This window comes from Protopterus annectens, chromosome 3.part0 (genome assembly GCF_019279795.1).
Source record: "Protopterus annectens isolate FY-2018-M chromosome 3.part0, PAN1.0, whole genome shotgun sequence".
Classification (NCBI taxonomy): Eukaryota; Metazoa; Chordata; order Ceratodontiformes; family Protopteridae; genus Protopterus; species Protopterus annectens.
The window spans coordinates 1754821289-1754840062 of NC_056731.1; the positions used below are offsets into that span (position 1 = coordinate 1754821289).

General features: G+C 41.5%; 1 protein-coding gene across 1 annotated transcript in view; it reads left to right on the forward strand.

Moving 5' to 3' along the window:
- MRPS28 (mitochondrial ribosomal protein S28) overlaps window positions 1-18774 on the forward strand; it is a 1287728-nt gene that overhangs the window by 404225 nt on the left and 864729 nt on the right. Inside the window, exon 2 of the mRNA XM_044065785.1 lies at window positions 651-832. Coding sequence (XP_043921720.1) covers window positions 651-832 — 182 coding nt within the window. The remainder of the gene's footprint in view (window positions 1-650; window positions 833-18774) is intronic.

Here is an 18774-nt window from a genome sequence, read left to right on the forward strand (position 1 = left end):
TAAACACCATTTATAACACAGCATAGTACACAGAGTATTGTTGTGAGACAGAACAGGCCGAATCCTACAGTAGTTAGCAAAGCTCTTTGAATTGTGAATAAATGATCAGGGCTACCATTTTCTGATAATTGCAGCAGGTTTTTGACTGAAATAGAGTAAATTTTTATATGTACAGTTTTTGGCATGTTCTTGTCTCATTCATTACTGTTTACTGGCTGTGATTATAAGAGTGCAGAATTAGTCACTTCCACAGTCTTGCTATGAGTAGATTATCTTATCAGAAACGCTTGTTTTACATGGTTTCTCAAAGTTCTAGGAATAGTTTTGCATTGTTCTGTGCTTCAAAATAAGCTTTATTTTTCTCATGCATGTTTTGGATATTATGAATTCAACTGGCTATTTCCTTGAGGAAACAGGATTAGTGCAGTGATTTTTCTTTCATGTACATGTGGATATGCTTACTTACATTTAATTAGGAATAATTATGAGAGAGCTCAGGACATGAAGTTAGGTACATCTTTCTTTTTGTGTTGCAAAATATAACTATGCTTTTTAAAGTAAAAGCTCTTTCTATGTATACACTACAACTTACAGGTACAGCTGTGATAAACCATAGACCTGTTTTTCTTTTTTTTTTTTTTTCTTTCCAGAAGTCCTCAAAGGATGCAGAGTCATTTGCATCATTGCTACGGCATTCACCCTTAATGCAGTTGGGACCTGCCAAAGACAAAATCGCTATTGGCAGAATCTTTCACATTATAGGCGATGATCTATACATTGATTTTGGAGGCAAATTTCACTGTGTATGCAAACGCCCTGCAGTAGATGGCGAGTAAGTACTCCAGTCTGTCATATTTAATAAACTGTTTTGGAAGGGTAATGTCTGTTAAGGCTTGTTTGTTTGTTCTCTTAACCCAGATAGTCCAACTGGATATACATCCATTTTTAAGGAGATCTCGGTGGGGGGTGGGTTTGGGGCTGGGGCTCTCTTAGTTACTTGAGTTTATACAGCAGTGCTTCACATATGGAAGGAAACTTGGAATGCAGTGATGTTATGCTTGTTATTCTACTAGATATATAAGCTGCAGTTTGCATTATTTATTTATTTAGTAATCTTTGTTGACCAGGAAAGTTAGTCTGGGATAATGCACATTTTCAAATGTTCAGTGGAGGCCTGGGAAGAAAAGCTCCACATTCAATACAAGAATTCTTAGCTATACCAATATTTATGCAAATATGAGAAACTACATGATTACATTAAATGTAAAGGTGCAAACAAGTACAATAACATAAGGTAACTATGACAGTTATGATAAGTTTTCAATGTGCATGATTACGAGTGAGGAGACTGTTGCATAGATCAGGGGGGCAAAGGGTAAGAATCCATGTCACTACATTGTGTTAGCAATAATGGTCTGCAAAACTGAGAGAAACCAATGTGGGAATTCTGAGATGAAGAAAGGTTGATTATAGTAAGACATAGTTAGAATAACCATTTCTAATGAGTTTGAGAGTGGAAAAGTAGGAGAGATGGCAGAAAACTGTTGGTAGTATTAAGTGCTAGTTTAGTAAATAACGTGAGTATTCAACCATTCATTCCTCTTCATATAAATGTATACGCCAATGTAATAGGAACAGGCATATGTCATACTTAAGGTGTTAGTTAACTACACATGAATGTTTGGGCAGGTCATATCTGCTCAGTCTGATGGACTTCTTTGAGAAAACCACCAAGGCCATGTAAAACCGTGCATGCTGCCTCCCTTGACCTGGCTAAGGCATTTTACACAGTTTCCCACTCAGGCATTGTAGATAAACTCACAAAATTGGGCATACATTCTTGTGTCACCAGATGGATAGCTAATTGGCTCATGGATAGAAGAGTGGGGGACTCCAGATCTAGCAAAGGAACCTGTTACTAGTGGAGTACCACAGCGCTCAGTGCTAGGATCTCTGCTATTCAGAATATACGTCTCTGAAGTCAAGATTAATGTAGCTTGCCTTTGGCTGGCAAAGTTTGCTGATGACTGCAAGTTGTGTTTAATCACTGAATCCCTTAAATATGTAGATATCCTTCAGAAAGGTCTGACTCAGACAAATAATTGGTACGATTGCAATGGTCTAAAACTGAATGCAAAAAAAGTATCATTATACCCTTTGGGAAGTTGAATGCCCCTGCAAATTGCAACATTAATAGCACATCCCTAAGAGTGGACCCAGTGGTGAGAGATATAGGTGCACAAGACAGTAACCTAAAGTTTGACCACCATTTGTTCCACAGTGGTGAGGAAGTCCTCCTATGTGGCTTGGCTTATAAGTAAGGGCATGGCATCCAGATCCAAGGAGGTTATAGTGTCACTGTACTCAGCCTTAATAAGACCAATAATCGAGTGCAGTGCACCTTTTGGCATGCACCTGACCAGGCACTTGCAACAGCTGGGGTGGTCTCAGAGGTTACTTAAAAAAAAATTCAGGGTGTAAACAGCATGTCTTATGTGGATCACCTAAAAGCCCTACCCCTTTTCCCCTCTCTCCTTCTAACTGTTAAGAAGTGATCTATGGCTAACATACAAGGCATTCTCCAATCTATTCCTGAACATTTGCGGAACAAACAGCACAAGGATTACCCAATCCATGGATTTATACCTGTCCTGTGACATGAACAAAACATGATGGGGGGGGGGCAGATATATTTCACAGAGACTGCCCTTCTCTAGAACAGGCTTATCTGTTCATGTGAAGCAGAGGTCTTTCCCGACCTTCTTCAAAAGCAATTTGAATTAATGGATGGGGAATCATAAATTCATTCCTGGGGTGGCACCTGTACCCCTTATGGACCTGGGTTATTTTTAAAATACCCAAAGGCACAAACCTAAGCCATCCTCTAGCCATTAGGTATCGAATGTCTGGGTAAATTTGGGTAATAATGGCTAGGTTTGTAAGGGCTGTTGAGCTGTTAGCCTAGTAATCTCCTGTGAACCTATGAGTGTACTTTGACTTGATGAGAGTTCATAGGATCATAGGAGGTTACTAGGCTATTGGCCCTGAGGCCGTTATAAGCCTAGCCAAATGTTTAGCACATGTTTAGACAAGTAAGCACCCGGTGCCCCTGTCCAGCAGGGACACGGGTGGAATCCCAGGGGTATATTTCCTGTTTCCCATCCAGTTTTCCAGGTTGTGCTGAAAAAGAGGTACTCTGCTTGATGTGGAGAGGGAGTCTGTTCCATAGATGGGGGAGTCTCTGGGCCACAAATCTGTCCTGCCAACAAGTCCTGTTGATGTCACAGACCAGGTTGAGGCCATGGGTGCGAGTTACTCAAGTGGAGCTTGACTTGTGGATATGCAGCAGTCCCATCAAGATGGGGTCCGTGATCACCTTCTATGCCAGACAGAGGTCCCCACTGAGGAGTCTGTATGAAACTGAATAGAGGGATAGAGCTTTTAGCCTATCTGTGTATGGTAGATGTTTGAAGCCCTAGATTCTCCTGGTGAGAAAACTCTGTGGTCTCTCCATCTGCTACATGTGCTTTGCAAGATACATGCCAAAAGGGATGTTGTACTCAGTAATGGGCCTTATAAGGGAAGAATACAGGGATCTTATGACCTCCTTGTCCCTGGACGAGATACCCTTACTTATGAGGTGGGCCATGTAGAAGGCTTTCCATACAACGGAAGCAACATGGTGGTCAAAAGTCAGGTTGCTATCAGCCTGGGTGCCCAAATCCCTCAAAACTGATTGCATGCTTAGGACATTGTTATTAATGTGATAATTTGTGGGGACTTCACTCTCCCCAAAGGGGATGATGATGCATTTTTTGGTATTCAGCTTGAGGCCATGTTTCTGGCACCAGTCATTTGTTTGAGTGAGACCCTCTTGGAGGATGTCCACATCACTAGGAGAATTGATGACAGCACTCAGCTTGCAGTCATCTGCAGACATGGTCAGCCATAGCCCACTAGTCTTGGCCTGCACCTCAGAAAAGTATATCCCAAATAACAGAGGCCCCAAGACCAAATCGTGGGGTACTTCACTTGTTACGGGTCTACTGCTTGCGGTGGCTTCCCCCATTTTGACTAGGTGGATTCTGTCAGTGAGCCAGTTTGCTTACCCATGTGGTAACATATGGATTGATGCCAAGTTGAGAGGGTTTATCTATTATGCCTGAGTGGGGAATAGTGTCAAAGGCTTTGGCCAGGTCAAGGTAGGCAGTGTGCACTGTCGTCTTCTCATCCATGGCTTTGGTGACTGTCTCAAAGAAGTCAACCAAATTTAGTAGACATGACCTCCCCCTGATGAAATCAAACTGTGCGAGATCGGGTGGAGGTTGCCAATGTCCTTGTTAATGAGGTCCATGATAATCCATTCCATGGCCTTGCAGATCAAGCTAGTTAGGCTGATGGATGTATAATTTCATGGATCAGTGGATGCTCTACCTTTGTGTAAAGGGATGACAGTGCCTAATGGTGCTGCAAGTTAGTGCCTGAGTTCATGTAGGATGCAGCCTGGTATGTTATCAGGTCCCATGGGGGCTGTATCTTTTCCCTTTTAGAGAGCAGTGATGATCTGTTCTGTAGACATAAGGGGAAGGGGGCATGTACTGGAGATGTCCTGATTTACTGATGAGGCGGACAGAGGGGTGAAGTTTTCGCTGAATCTGTCAGCCAGCAAGTTTGCTATATCTGTAACATTTGTGTATGTGGTGACCTTGACCACCAGTTCTGAACAGATCGGGGTGCTTCCTTTGAGGTTGCAGACGTATGTGAAGCTGGCTTTATGATTGTGTCTAGTAGATGTGGCCAATTTGGACTTGAAGTTTGCTTTGGAGGATTTCACTAGTGCTCTTATTTGCTTGCTCAGGCTAAGGAGACATTGCTTCCAATTGGACACCTACTCCTCCTTGGTCTTGGACAGCAATGTTTTTCCTTTTGTTAGAGAGTTTATTACAGATGTCCATCAGACAGTTGATTAGGACTCTGAAATTTATTTGTGGTCAATTTTTACTTGTGGATGGAAAAGAATTCTTGATGTTAAGATCTGAAATCTAAAAGAGTTCGGCTTTACAGATGAGGTTTACTAGGTTAATGTTTTCAAACCACAACTTTTTGGGAATGTAGTTTTTTTTTTTTTTTTTTAAACAAGTGATGGAAAGTTAGTGGTGTATAGCAGCTTATGTACCATTGTCAACTGGTATAATTTCACTCTATTTAATGTGGTTGAAGTGCACTAATGTTATCTGTATGGCATATATGTCATAAATATTGTACTCCTTTTTTAATGCTGTATTTAAAGTAAATTTCAGGATAACTATAACAAACAAGGCAAAAAACATGTCCAGCTAAATCCACATAGTGGCAGACATTTATGATATGTCCAATATTTTCACCTGGATTGGTAACCTTATATAAAACCTGGCTCCCAAGTCAATAGCTGATACCACTCTCAAAACAGTAAAAATAGCGGTAAAACTTATTAATCATATGGTGGTAGTGTAGTATAAAAAAATTACACAAGATGTACATACGGAATTATTCAAGATATTTACTGTTTTTATCATGAATTGCCTCTATCCTTCGCATGGCTATTTAAACCTCTATGCTGTAGTAATTTTGTACTCCTTTTATACGTAAAATCATTTTTTTTTTTTTTTTTTTTTTATTTATTTTTTTTTTTCTTAACAGATTTGCTTTGACCTTGTTTGTAATGAATGTATGGGCATATATCAGGCTTGGTTGCAGAGTCTGGAAACTCAAGAATGCGATGAGAGTGCTGCTCAGTATATTTTTTGGCTGTATATAAGGTCCTGATCATACTTCTAGTATTCTGTTTGAAAATTGTAATTTGGTGCAAGTTGTAATACCAGTGACTCAATGTTTGCTACATTTTTAGTAACAATTGACACATTGGACTAAATTAATGGTATTGCTTGACATATGAAGGCTGGCATTGAGCATGTTTTTCTTTTGCTTTGTTGGGAGTCAAACCTAGATAACTGGATGGGTTTTCACAAATGTACTCTCGGACTGTCATGGCCCTCCTAAAGAAGGGAAGTACAGCCTGAGGGAAGGTACTGGCAAGGCATAAATTGGTTGTAAAACTTAAAGGCCTTGGCATATCTATGAATCTATAAAAGTTGGTTGTCAGTGTTTTTCTTCCCCTAGCTGGCCATCAGCTACTGTCCACATTCACCAGATCTACTGGACCCATCTTTAGCATCCCTGGGTTCAACCCATCTTATGTCTGGTACTGGTGCGGAGATCTAGGACACTAGTGCACCATCATACTGCTACTGGGGAATGTGCCGTAACTCTCACCACCCCCAAAACAGCCTTGTGAAATCCACAGTTGCTGCCTTTGGGAAGTGCTTGTGTGCTTCTACACATGCACTACCCACCAAGTAATCGGCATAGCACTTATGCAGCATTGAGCTCACCAAACTTGTAATGCTATATTACTGCAGTGAGCCTAGGCTGTCTTCCTCCTCCTGGGATGTGTGAGCAGACGTCAACCACACACTCCCATCCTCCCCTTACAGTCCATCCAGTGTATGAAAGGTTGGTTGCCTTGAGCTAAGCCTGAATTTCAAGTAAAGAAGTCCCTGATTCTGAATTGCTGGTAGATCTTTGCTTCTGACCAAGATGGTTACATCACCTTCATATTGTACTATTAAGTGCACCTGAATCAATGAATCATACTTTTTACCTCATGCATAAGAGAGGAAGTGGCCAAGGACTAACCTTTGAGGCACACCACATAACAGCTTTGATGAAGACATAAGTCTTTTTCATCCGACAGTTTGAAACTGTGCCACATATGCTACTTTTATAGCATTTTTGGGGCTTGTCAGAGTCTTCTGTACTGAGCTGCTGTTGATTAAGGAGAGAATGATTAATTACATCAGAAACCTTTGAAAAAAAATCAAGAAATAGGCTAACACACAAAGGGAAATATGGGAAAGGGGGGCATCTGCAGGGTAGTCGCAGACTCCCCTGCCTTGTCAGAAAATGACTGCCTTTGTTGTGAGGATGGCTGAGAACTCTTAGGCTTCCGTTGTCTCTTGCCTCCTCTAGAAGACTTACTGCATGGGTATTGAGTGTGGCTATGGACGAAAATTCTGTGAAACCTGGGGACAGGAGAAACCAAAATGTGTTTCAGCTCCTTGAGTTCCTTGTTTTTTTTCTTGTAGGGACTTCAGTAAGGAGACTGCAGCTTTACCAAATAAGGCTTAATTTTCTAGTGGTGCATCCGATAACTTAGATTTGAAGTCATCCTAGAAGGGCTGCAGCCTGAGCCAGGAAAATCTTCTAAGAAGTGAGCCAGTAGCAGCTGCTATGGCACAAGTCTCCTCAGCAGCAGCTGCTGCTATGGCACAAGCCTCCTCAGCATTATAGCTGCAATGGCACTAGAGGCCTGAGACAAAAGCTCTAAGGAGTACTTTGTTATATGTGTCTGTTAATTAATGGCCCTGAAAGCCAAAGTGGCTGACGTATAGGCCTTTTTACTTAGTCTCTCCAAGTTTCTACTCTCTTTGTCTGATGGAAGAAGATTAGAGAAAGGAAGCGCCCTAGAAGGTTTGTCTAGCTACAGAAATAACTGCTTGGGTCTGCAGCAGGACACCTAAGGAGGAATTTATAATCCTCAGAGACCTTGTGAAAGTGGCCTGCCATCTTGGAGGCTGGTGCCTGGGAGTCTGGAGTTTGTGAAGCATTGTGGAAAGCATCCAGAAATCCAGGATGCACAGGAGGAACTGCAGAGGGGCCAGGGACATTAACTTGTAGTAGTTGATCTTTTTTGGACGTCAGCAATTTGGGAAGTATCCCATTTAACATTTTCTCCCATTTTCAGGAGAGTTTTACAAAGGATATGCCCTCCACAGGAGAGTCAGCACCTACTGTCTCCTCTTCAGGGGAAACATATTCCTGGGGAGAAGGGATGTGTGTGGAATAATCCAGAGATTCCTCGTCATCAGAGGCGGAATCATCAGGTGAGTCATTGTCCCCAGTTCTTTTTTGAGAAGGTTGGGAAACCGCTGTAGGAGCAGACTGAGAGGAAGACAGTCTGAGTGCTATGAAGGCCAGAAATAAACTTTGAGAAAAGGCCTGCCAGTTTGAAAGGGCCTTTTTGGTAGGGTACAAATGCTTAGTCTTTTGTTTTTTCTTTGCAGACGAAATGATCCTATGCAGCGGAGGACCAGAAGAAGGCCTACATTCAAGTGTATCAGACTGTAACTCTTCTCTTGCTTGGGTGCAAGGTACCCCCCAGGACCCTCTGTTGTTTCGAACCTAGGTTCCCCCACAACATCCTGGTCAGATGTCTGTTTGACCTCCACAGATGTCATAACCGAAGTCATGGCAGCTTCAGAATTGGGCTCGGCCTGTGAATCTGAGCCTGAAGTTGGACGAGTCTCTGGGTTGATAATCACCTTTGGAGAAACGGATATTGGAGGTGCAGTGGAAGCCGCAGGCCAAGGTTTCTTGGCCTTGTGCTTTACCGGCTTGGCATCGGACACTGAGGTACTTTCCACACTCTTTAACTAGTAGCTTAAGCCATTAGTTCTCTAAATATATAGCAAGAGAGGAAAGCCTGCTTCTAAGAGTCTTTGGAATGAAGGACTGGCAAATGCTACAGAACTTGTGGTTGTGATTAGGTCCTAAACAAAAGACACTGAGAATGGTTGTCCATATATAGAATTTATCTTTCACACTGGCACTTGCCCTTCTTGGATGACATAACCAAAACAGTAGTAAGAGAAAAAATTCCACAACGGGGCATTTATTTGGCATAAGGCTGAATTCGCAAACGTTGAAATGATCAGACCAATGGTCAGAATGGCATTCTAACTAGCGGCAGAAAAGTTCCTGAGATGGTCCATATGTACGTCGCTTTTATGGCCTATGTCGATAGCAGCTTATGTGCAATGTCCCACATACCCCTACAGTAATATACGACTTTTGTATACTGACCAAAATAGGGTCACCTTGAGGCCGGAGATCCCTCCGGTTAAGAATACTGCAGCAAGTGAATAGAAGGACATCTGTGGTTATGGTAAGATTTTACACAGCAGTTCTTTCATCAGTTAAGGCTTTCCTGATGTGAAATATTAGAGAGAATAGTGCAGTGCCTACTTCATGGTTCGAAGTCTGGGTTGGTCTGGATGGCGAATATTATGAAGTAAATAATTCAAGATTGTTCATAGGTTCATAGGTTCATACTAGGCTATCTGCCCAAGGGCATTTATAAGCCTAGCCCATAGTTATGTGGCTTTCGCCACCCCTTTAGTTTGAATAAAAACTATGCCTATCATTTTGCTGTGCCTCTGTCAAGCAGTGACACTGAAGTAATCCCTGGGGTATATCTGCAATCTCCCATCCATTGGTCAAGATTCCTCTTGAACAAGGCCAGAGAGGTGCTCTGCCTCACATGTACCGGGATTTTGTTCCACAGCATAGGGAGTCTCTGGGTGATGAATCTGTCCCTCCAGCACGTTCTATTTATAACCGTGTCAAGGTTTAAGTCTCCCGCCCTTGTGGTTCTGAGGGATCTAGATTTTTTGAGGTGACGCATATTCATCAAATCTGGGTTTGACATGGCCTTATATGTCAGGCACAGGTCACCTCTGAGCAAGCGGTATGAGACTGAATAGAGCTGGAGTTCTTTCAGTCGGGCAGCATAAGACATATTTTTGAGACCCTTTATCCTTTTGGTGAGGAACTTTTGGGGCCTTTCAAGCTGCAGCAGGTGTCATGTTTTCTGAAACTTTTGTTGTGGAGAGGTAATGCTGTTGGTCTGAAGCCAAAGAGGCTGCACTCTACTCCATATTTGAAACTGACATTCATACATTGTTTTGGTAAAGTTTGACAAAGATCTTGTTAAAGTGAATATTTACCTGGCAGGTCAGTTCATTTGCTCCCGGTTTCACCAGTTTTGCTGAAATGTTATGTTTTGCAACTTAGGGTTGTAGTTTGTATAGTAAGGTGTGATCATACAACATTCATACTATAGACTTGGAGAGTTTAGGGTTCTTTGAGAAATGTAGGCATGGATTGTTATTACAGTAGGCAGTTAAGTATTGGCTGCCATGGTGGTTATGGCTACGAGTGTAACATTAACACAGCATTCAGAAAGCTTGTTTTCAATGTTGTCAGTAGTATTATATGGAAATTTAATTTTTAGGTGTTTTGGCCGCAATATGTAGTTTCAGTTTTGACTAGAAGGATTTTAGATTATCTGAAATGGATTACTAGAAAGTATAAAAATACTCCATCATGGCAATCTGAGTGGACAAAATGCCCTAATTTTCCAAGTATGTTGTATATTTATTTGTCTGTTTATGTACGTGTATATTTACTTGTTTATATTTGTGGAATAAGTTTTTGTCCTTGTACTGGTGCTGTGACTTTCATCTACAGTCTAAAAGATCATGTCACTGGGAAGTTCAGGTTAGAATTCCTTCTGCAGTATCATCCTCAGCACAACACTGAAGAATTTTCTGTATGCATCCCTATCTTCCCACTCATGCTGGCTGAAATGCATGTTGAAAAGTAGTTTTGGCACATGAGTGCTTCATCCTATGTGCTATTTCAAGTATCAGGTGTACTCACTACTTGGCTGAGGTCTGAGGTGGGCACACTATAGTGTTCTAGTGATGGACCCTAGTGACGGGTGCTTGTTCCCTAACCTTTAACATGTGAGGCAACTTGTCCCACTTGCGGACCCATGCCACTACCTCCCCCATCCTGCAGTGGGCTTGCAGGTGTTAATTGTTCATTTCTCTCCCACGGATGGCTTGATTATCAGCCCACACCTCTATTTGAACCCAGGTCATAGGCTGCATAGGGCTTTTCAGATTCTTTTTTGTTCTGTCACGTTCTTGTATTGATGACTGCTTCTCTGAACACGCAGAAGCTCTGTCCTCCTCTGTCTCTTGTCATGCCCTGACGCGTAGGCTGTTTGCTCTCTCCATCTCCTGTTGACTAATCAGATGGAGAGGATGCTCCTGTCCTATTTAGCTGTTCATAGCTCTGCTTCTGAACACTATCTCACAAAGCTGGCCATTTTTCTGTGTGCTGCACCTGTGCTGACTGGCTACTGTTCTTAACTTGGAAAAATGTGTAAGTTGTGTTGGGTCCTGTTACTGTTTTTGTTTTAAAGTGCCACATATTGGCATTCTAGCCATTGGAATGTTATTGGTGTTATAACTGTCATTCTCTTTCTGTATTGTTCTGCTTTCTCTGCATATTACAATGAGAATGAAAGTTGAAATCCGATAAAAAAAAAAAAAAGGTTGTAGCAACTGAATAATATTTCTATTCTGTGATATTAATGTAGAACAATTAATTAGAGGCATGGACATCTGAGGCTTCTGTGTTGGTTTTCCAGTCATCAGAAATTTTTTTCACAAATTATAAATGAGTAGCAGAGAAGTACTTGGATTAGGTATGAAAGGCTGCATCCATTTTTATGTCCAATTCAGAATGTTCTGCTTATGAGAAAGCTAATTAAATGGGGGATGCAACCTACACCATTACAAACTGACAGCAAAAAAAAATGATTTTGGACATTCTCAATAGTGATGCTTACTAATGGTTTATAATATGGAGGAAGTTGATGAAGATTCTTTATCCCATGGTTCCCTTCTGGAACTTGTTTCGGGTGGCTTACTTAATTTTATGAAGGACCATTTTAACTGCCACTAAAAAAAAACTCTTGCCCAGTAAGCAATGGTCTGTGTAGTTATTAAAGCTGATTCAGTGTAAATGTCTTACATTTTTACCTCTTTTTAATTCCGTCCATTATTTTCCTTTAATATCATATACTTAAAAAAGTGTGATTGGTTTTACAGAGTGCTTGAGGAGCATAGTTACTTGTACAAAAATCCAGCGGCTGGTCCAGCTGCAGAGCTGGAATCACATAAAGGCTCTGATGTTACTCTTGTGTCAGTATTATCAGCAGACAAAGAAACATAGTTCTTTATAGTTATGGGCAAAATGTCTATATTTTATACCAGTCTGATTATTTGACAAATTGTTGACGGGATTAAAAATATTACACACAATTCCAGCAGAGAAAGGATTACAAAACTGACCTTAACTATAGATATACTTTGGTTAAATTTGGTTATGATATTTTTTGCAAGTTTAAGTTGCTGATTCTTATTGTATCATTAGGATAAGTTGCATGGCTAAAAAAACTAGCTTTTTCTTGATAATATAAAAGTTAAGGTTCTGAATGTACTGAAAGGCTTCTGTTTCAGGGGCATCATCTCATATATATCTCTGCTACAACCAAATGAGTCGGGGAACAAGTGCAAAATATTACATGTTTTGCCATCCTTTTCCCTAATAGAACAGTAAATGCTTTTTAAAAAAAATGTAGAAAACTAGACCACAGCATACTAGTAACAAGGTAGAATTGGAAAAGAAAGAACAAGACTGAAAGGATGGGAAGCAGCAGTAATCCAGGACCCCCTTTCATCAGGACAGATCTTTTTCCTGGCATACCGACAGAAGCGTGCTCACAAAATGGCATAGCAATAAAATCGCATAGGACAAAAGTGTGATATATTGAGAAATAGGGAGTAAATATGCATTCACTCATCAAATTTGTAATTATAGGCCTACATAGTGAATTATGCTAAAGACTATTACTGGACATATTTTACTAAACAGTATATGTGTAGAAAACATGGTCAAGTACTTTTATTCATGGTATTACAAAAGTGACGAGCAACATGAAGTCAAAATGAGTTTAAAGTAGTATTTATAACCATATGTACAGGTTCTCATAGGCTTATGTTAAGAGCAAAACCTCACAAGTAATCCTGCAATGGCACAGTTCCATAATTGGTGATTATCTTGCATAGATACCTATTAAGTTGTATATATTTTGCCTTGGAGGTTTCAGGATGTGTTGCACCTACACAAAATCATTGAATAAGGATCTTCACATGGTCCTGTTCTTCTTGAAAGTGTTCAACTAACTTGTATACAGATGGGTGGTGACAGTCTGTCGTTTGCTGAAAAGAGTGGTGCCAAGCCTTAGCTGAATTTTTGGTGCATGGAAGATTATCCAGAACCCGAACTTCCTCATTCCATTCAGAAATTAGAAACACAAGACTTGCTCAATGTCGACTTCTTTGTCTTCCAACTTAGGTGTTTTTCCATAATGTATGAGCGACTGTAACTGTTGATCCAAGGTCTCGACAGGGTCATCAAATGCAGAAGGTATGTTGGCAACAGGGACAAAGCTTAGCGCCATCAGCATTTTCACTTGCATACGAATGTTTTTGCCACTTTTGTACACATCAACCAAATTGAGCTCCTGAATCTTGCACCAAAGGGAGTGGCCAAGATGAAAGAAGCAACCTACTGTCTGGACAGCAGGAAACAGAGTTTTGCAAGCATTTTGACTGGCTTTCTCAAAATCTGCCAGAATGCTTGTGGGATTAAGAATTGGTCTTGATTCCAGTACTTTATGGAAAAGCCTTTCATAGGTTTCCTCTCTTTTATTGGGAAGTAAAGCATAAGTTATAGGATATGCTCGATTATCTATCAGTGTGTGTATTGTAAATACCTGGTAGATAGCGCTCAGTGAAACTTTAAACATCCCATTGATGAACCAGTGATTGTTATCCTGGAGAAGCTATAGATTCTCTGTTCCAAACATTATAATCTGCAGCACATCTTGTTCTCCGAGTCCCACAGCATGAAGTGTTCATCCTAGTTGCCTTCTGCAAAGCATCTGGAATAATGATGTCGATCAGAGATGCATCTTGTGGATATGGACCTCCTTGAGGTTTTCCTAATTCTTTCAATGGTTCTTTTCTTTTAGTGCTGGCGCATGGTTGTCATCTGACATCTCCTGAAAAGTATTGTCAGTCACAACTTTAACATGACCTGTAGAGTCTCTTCACACACCACCACAAAGTGCTTCTGTCAGAATTTATTCGATCTCTTCTTAATCGGTAACCATTAGACAGCATATGATCTTTATTTCTCTGAGATTCCACGTACTCCATTTCAATTTCAAGTTTGTATATTGCATACAATATGACCCCCAAGAACTAGCCTAATGTCGTTCTTGAACAGCAGAATGTCATTCTTGAATGGTGTATGTCACATGTGAGTAAACTGTAGGCCGTTTACTCACAGATACTTACTAGACTCACTTTTGTCGGCACTTTATGTTGCGTGACTTTGTCTTGCCAACCCCCTTTGGTGTTCTTTTGTGTGTGCTTTTTAGTGTTGAGCAGTTTTGTCGCATCACCCTTTTTCCTAACTGTTGACAAATTGAAATCCATCATCACTTGTTTCCTGCTGTATTTCTTGCCATCCGTTCAGGCAACAGATTTTCCTTTACATAAGTCTGTTGCATCTAACATTAGTCCAGTGGGACAGGGAGGTTTTGCCATGTAGATCCTTGAGTTTCACTTCAAGCAAAAACCAGACCCTTTCTCATTTGTTACAAGCACCGAGATCTCTTTGCCATACCAGTGCTTTATAACCTTCAGATGTCAAGGCAGTCGAATCATTTCTGGTCCCAAAGGAAAAAAAAAAAAACAGTAGAGACCTATCTCAAGTTTATCAGATTTGAAAACCAAAAACACACGTGGAACAACAAGCTGCACTCTAAAGAAACTCAGGCTGAAATCCACTGATCCAAAACATGAAGATTTATTGAAAAGTAAAACAAAGGTTAGCGCTTTCGTCTGGTATACATAACCAAACTTCTTCAGACCGGTCTGAGGCAGTTTGGTTATGTATACCAGACGAAAGCACTAACCTTTGTTTTACTTTTTCAGTAAATCTTTGTGTTTTGGATCAGTGGATTTCAGCCTGAGTTTCTTTTGAGTGCAGCCTATCAAATTTGAACAAGCTTATAAACACAAAAAAATTGAGGACATTGACCCCATAAACTCTCTAAATCCTGCAACAACATGCCTGTCTAGTAACTGTAAACTACAAAATGTTTATTTTCACGTACCAGTTTTGATGTCCAACAGGAAATTTCTGAGGATCAGGCTTAACGTTTCCCTTGTACATTTTATTGTCTTGCTTACTGCCATTTCTGATGCACCTAGAGTATTCAGGAAATACTAGCCCTGTAATTTGCAGCAGTGTCAGTCTTGCAACAGTTAGCCCACTTGCCTTTGCAGAAGGCTGTGGATTCTATTCCCATATGTAGATCAATTACTGGCACTTAAGTGCAGCATAAGGGGGATGCTGCACTCTTCAGTGTCATTTGTCAAATGAGATGTTAAATGGAGGCCCAATCTGCTTGAGCTGATGGCAGCTCAGGTGGAAGTAAAAGATCCCAGAGAGTTGGGGTCATTCAATTGTATACAAAATAACTCTTATTTACAAAATATTTATGAAATATTTACAAATATATAGATATACAAATCTGTTTACAAATATTCAGAATTTCCTTTACAGTCATGCTAAATTTCATCCCTATTAGACCCCAGTCTTTTTTCCATCACCACCATCTGATTTTTCTTAATATTGTTTCTAAAATCCATTCACCATTAAATATAATTTCATTTATTCTTTCATTCCTTATAACCCATATAATATAAAATAACGTTTCATCTGTTCTTTTAACATATTCTTTACTTCTGTTTTTCTAATATCCATAGTTAATCATACCCATGTTTATTTTACCCACTTCTATTATATCTTCCAAAAAAATCTTCTTTGCATATTTCCCCACAACTTTTTTATAGTTCAAAAACACATTCCATAGTTTCTTCTTCTTGACAATGTAAACCTGTTATATCACTTTTCTTTTTATATGGTATATTTGCTTTGTCTGACAATTTATCTGTTATCAGTCTCCGCAAAATATCTTGACATTCTACTTCCTGAGTACTCCATTTGTGTCTTATCTGTATAGCTTTAATTTTTTCATCTGTTAGATTTTCCAGTGGTTTTACATAGTAATGTTTTATCATTACATTTCGTATCACATACTTTTCTGTCTTTTTTTCCATATCATCAATTTTTATTTTCCACAAAAATATTTTTTCTTGGTAGCATTTTATTTCTTTGTTTATACACCCTTTTTCTCTTACTTTTTTTTTTTTTACCACACCCCAACATTTATAGTACTTACACAGTTTTACTAATAACCTCTCATCTTTTTCATTTATCTACTTTAACACTTTGCACAAATTTAATGATGCAACATAGGTTCATAGGTTCATACTAGGCTATCTGCCCTAGGGCATTTATAAGCCTAGCCAGAGTGTGTGTGGCTTTCACCACCCCTCAGGATGAGAATACTATACCCATTAGTTTGCTGTGCCTCTGTCCAGCAGTGACACAGAGATGATTCCCGGGGTAAACCTACGATCTCCCATCCACTCGTCAAGATTTCTCTTGAACAGAGTCAGTGAGGGGCTCTGCCTCACATGGACTGGGATTCTGTTCCATAGTGTAGGGAGTCTCTGGGTGATGAATCTGTCCCTCCAGCACGTCCTATTTATATCCGTGTTGAGGTTTAAGTCTCTTGCTCTCGTGGCTCTGGTGGATTTGGATTTTTGAGGTGGAGCATGTCCATTAATTCCGGGTTGGACATGGCCTTGTATGTCAGGCACAGATCACCTCTGAGCAGACGGTATGCGACTGAATAGAGCTGGAGTTTCTTCAGTCGGGCAGCGTATGACATATGTTTGAGCCCCTTTATCCTTTTGGTGAGGAACTTTTGGGGTCTTTCCAACTGCTGCAGGTGTCGGGTAAGGTACATTCCAAATGGGGCGTTGTACTCAATCATTGGTCTGATAAGTGAAGAGTACAGGGGTACAATGACCTCTCCTGATCTGGATGTGAATCCCTTCATGATCAGGTGGGCAATGTAGAAGGTCTTCCTAACCACTTTGGCAATGTGAGTGTCAAAAGAGAGGTTACTGTCAACTTGGGTCCCTGATAACTTCTTCCGTGTTTAATGGATTACCACCTATGTGGTAATTAGGGGTTACCTTGTTTTTCCCAAAGGGTATGACTATACAATGTTAAGTTGTCAATCTCGCCTTCATTCTTGCTTGATGGGTTTGGAGCCGATCCTCGGCTCCGACTCGGCACTTGCTAAGCTCGAGAGTCACTTTTACCAGCTCGAGGCAGCCCCATATCCCATGATGCAAGGCAGTAAGTACCCAGATCTCGTTTGCCGCTTCGCTGATGAGGTCCTCCTTTTACCAGCTCCTGGTAAGTGAATTGTTACTTTACTATTTTAGCCCCTTTCTACAAAAAACCTTAAAATTATTAGTTTTAACTTAGTTTTAATCCCTTTCTGACAGAAAATTTCCCTGTCTCCTCATAACTTTTAGTCAGACTTTCACCCATCCCATCCCCCCCCTGTTAGGGTGTGTGTGTGTGTGTGTGTGTCTGTTATTGATACCTTTTGGTATATTTAATTTAATTTCTTGGACTGGTGTTGTGTGTGTGTGTTTTATCACCATGTCTAAGGAAAGGGTCTCAGGCTTTAAGAAGTGTGACTCGTGCTGTCAGAAGATGTCTCTGACAGACGGTCACACTTCTTGCCTTTACTGCCTGGGGCCTCTTCACCTGCAGGACTCCTGTGCTATATGTCATTCTTTTAGCCAGAGAGTCCTGCAGGAAAGAAGGAATACATTGATTTTGAGGGGCCTTCTTAAGTCTTCCAAGGCCCAGGCTTCTGTGTCCAAGCCTGTGGCCTTGGCTCCGACTCATTCAGAGTCGAGATCGGCTCCGGCTGGAGCCGATTCTGGGTTACCTAAAACCTTCGGCACCGATGGCTATCGGTGCCGACTCTGGTTCGACCACTTCGGTGTCGGCTCCGATCGGTTCCGACCACCATGTGGCCCAGGCATCGGTGTCGGCTCCGATCGGCTCCGACACCCTTACATTTATGGCCGTATCGGCTCCGGCTGGAGCCGATGCATCGAAGCTACCTGTCGGTGCCGATAAGTTGTCGGCTCTGACAGTTTCTGTGGTTTCATCGGCTCCGATGGTTCCTTCGAGGAAGAGGTCTAGGTCCCCTTCCTTGGAGCCGATACTTTCGGCTCCGGCTTCGCCTCTCCTCTCGGAGCGGAGCCATCGGAGCCGATCTTCAAGGTCATCCAGGCTTTCTGACCATGATTTGGAGAGAGTGGTCAGTAGATTACTAAAGCCACAGGCACGGGCCCAAATGCTACATAGTCCGTCTCAGCAGACGACTATTAGTCCACACCCCATTGCAGTTCCTCCTTCGACTCTGCCTCAGAGTTTGGAGTTGGAGTCTTCGGGAATGGTTTCTGCTATGGCTGAGGGACAGATACCCCCTTCTGCTCCTTCAGCCTCTACTCTTATCTCCTCTTCGAGACCTTCCTTAGAGGGATTCGGTGGCCGGGCTTCCCTGGTCTCCTCCGAGGGGGTGAGTGGCATCGGACCCTTGTCCGAGCCTGCTCTTCCCCTTGGAGCCTCGGCCTTGGTGAGCTCGGCTCCGACATCTGCCTCGGAGCCCTCCTTTTCGGTGGGTCCTGGAGTTCCTAGTTCTTCGGAGCGGGTTCTCTCGGACCTTCCTGGGAGGGAGCCTCGAGGTGATGAAGAGTGTGCTGGCCACTGGTCTCAGCCAGCAGTCTGTTCCCTTAGCTCCTCCCTCTATGGTGCCTGTTGACATCTCTGCCACTTCTCTTGCTCCAGGACCCAGAAATCCTCCGCCTCAGGTTTCCCCACTGGGAATATCCCCCTCTTCCGAGGATTCTCCTGATTTGTCGGGGGATCCTCCACGGAAGAGGACTTGTAAGAGGAAACACGTAG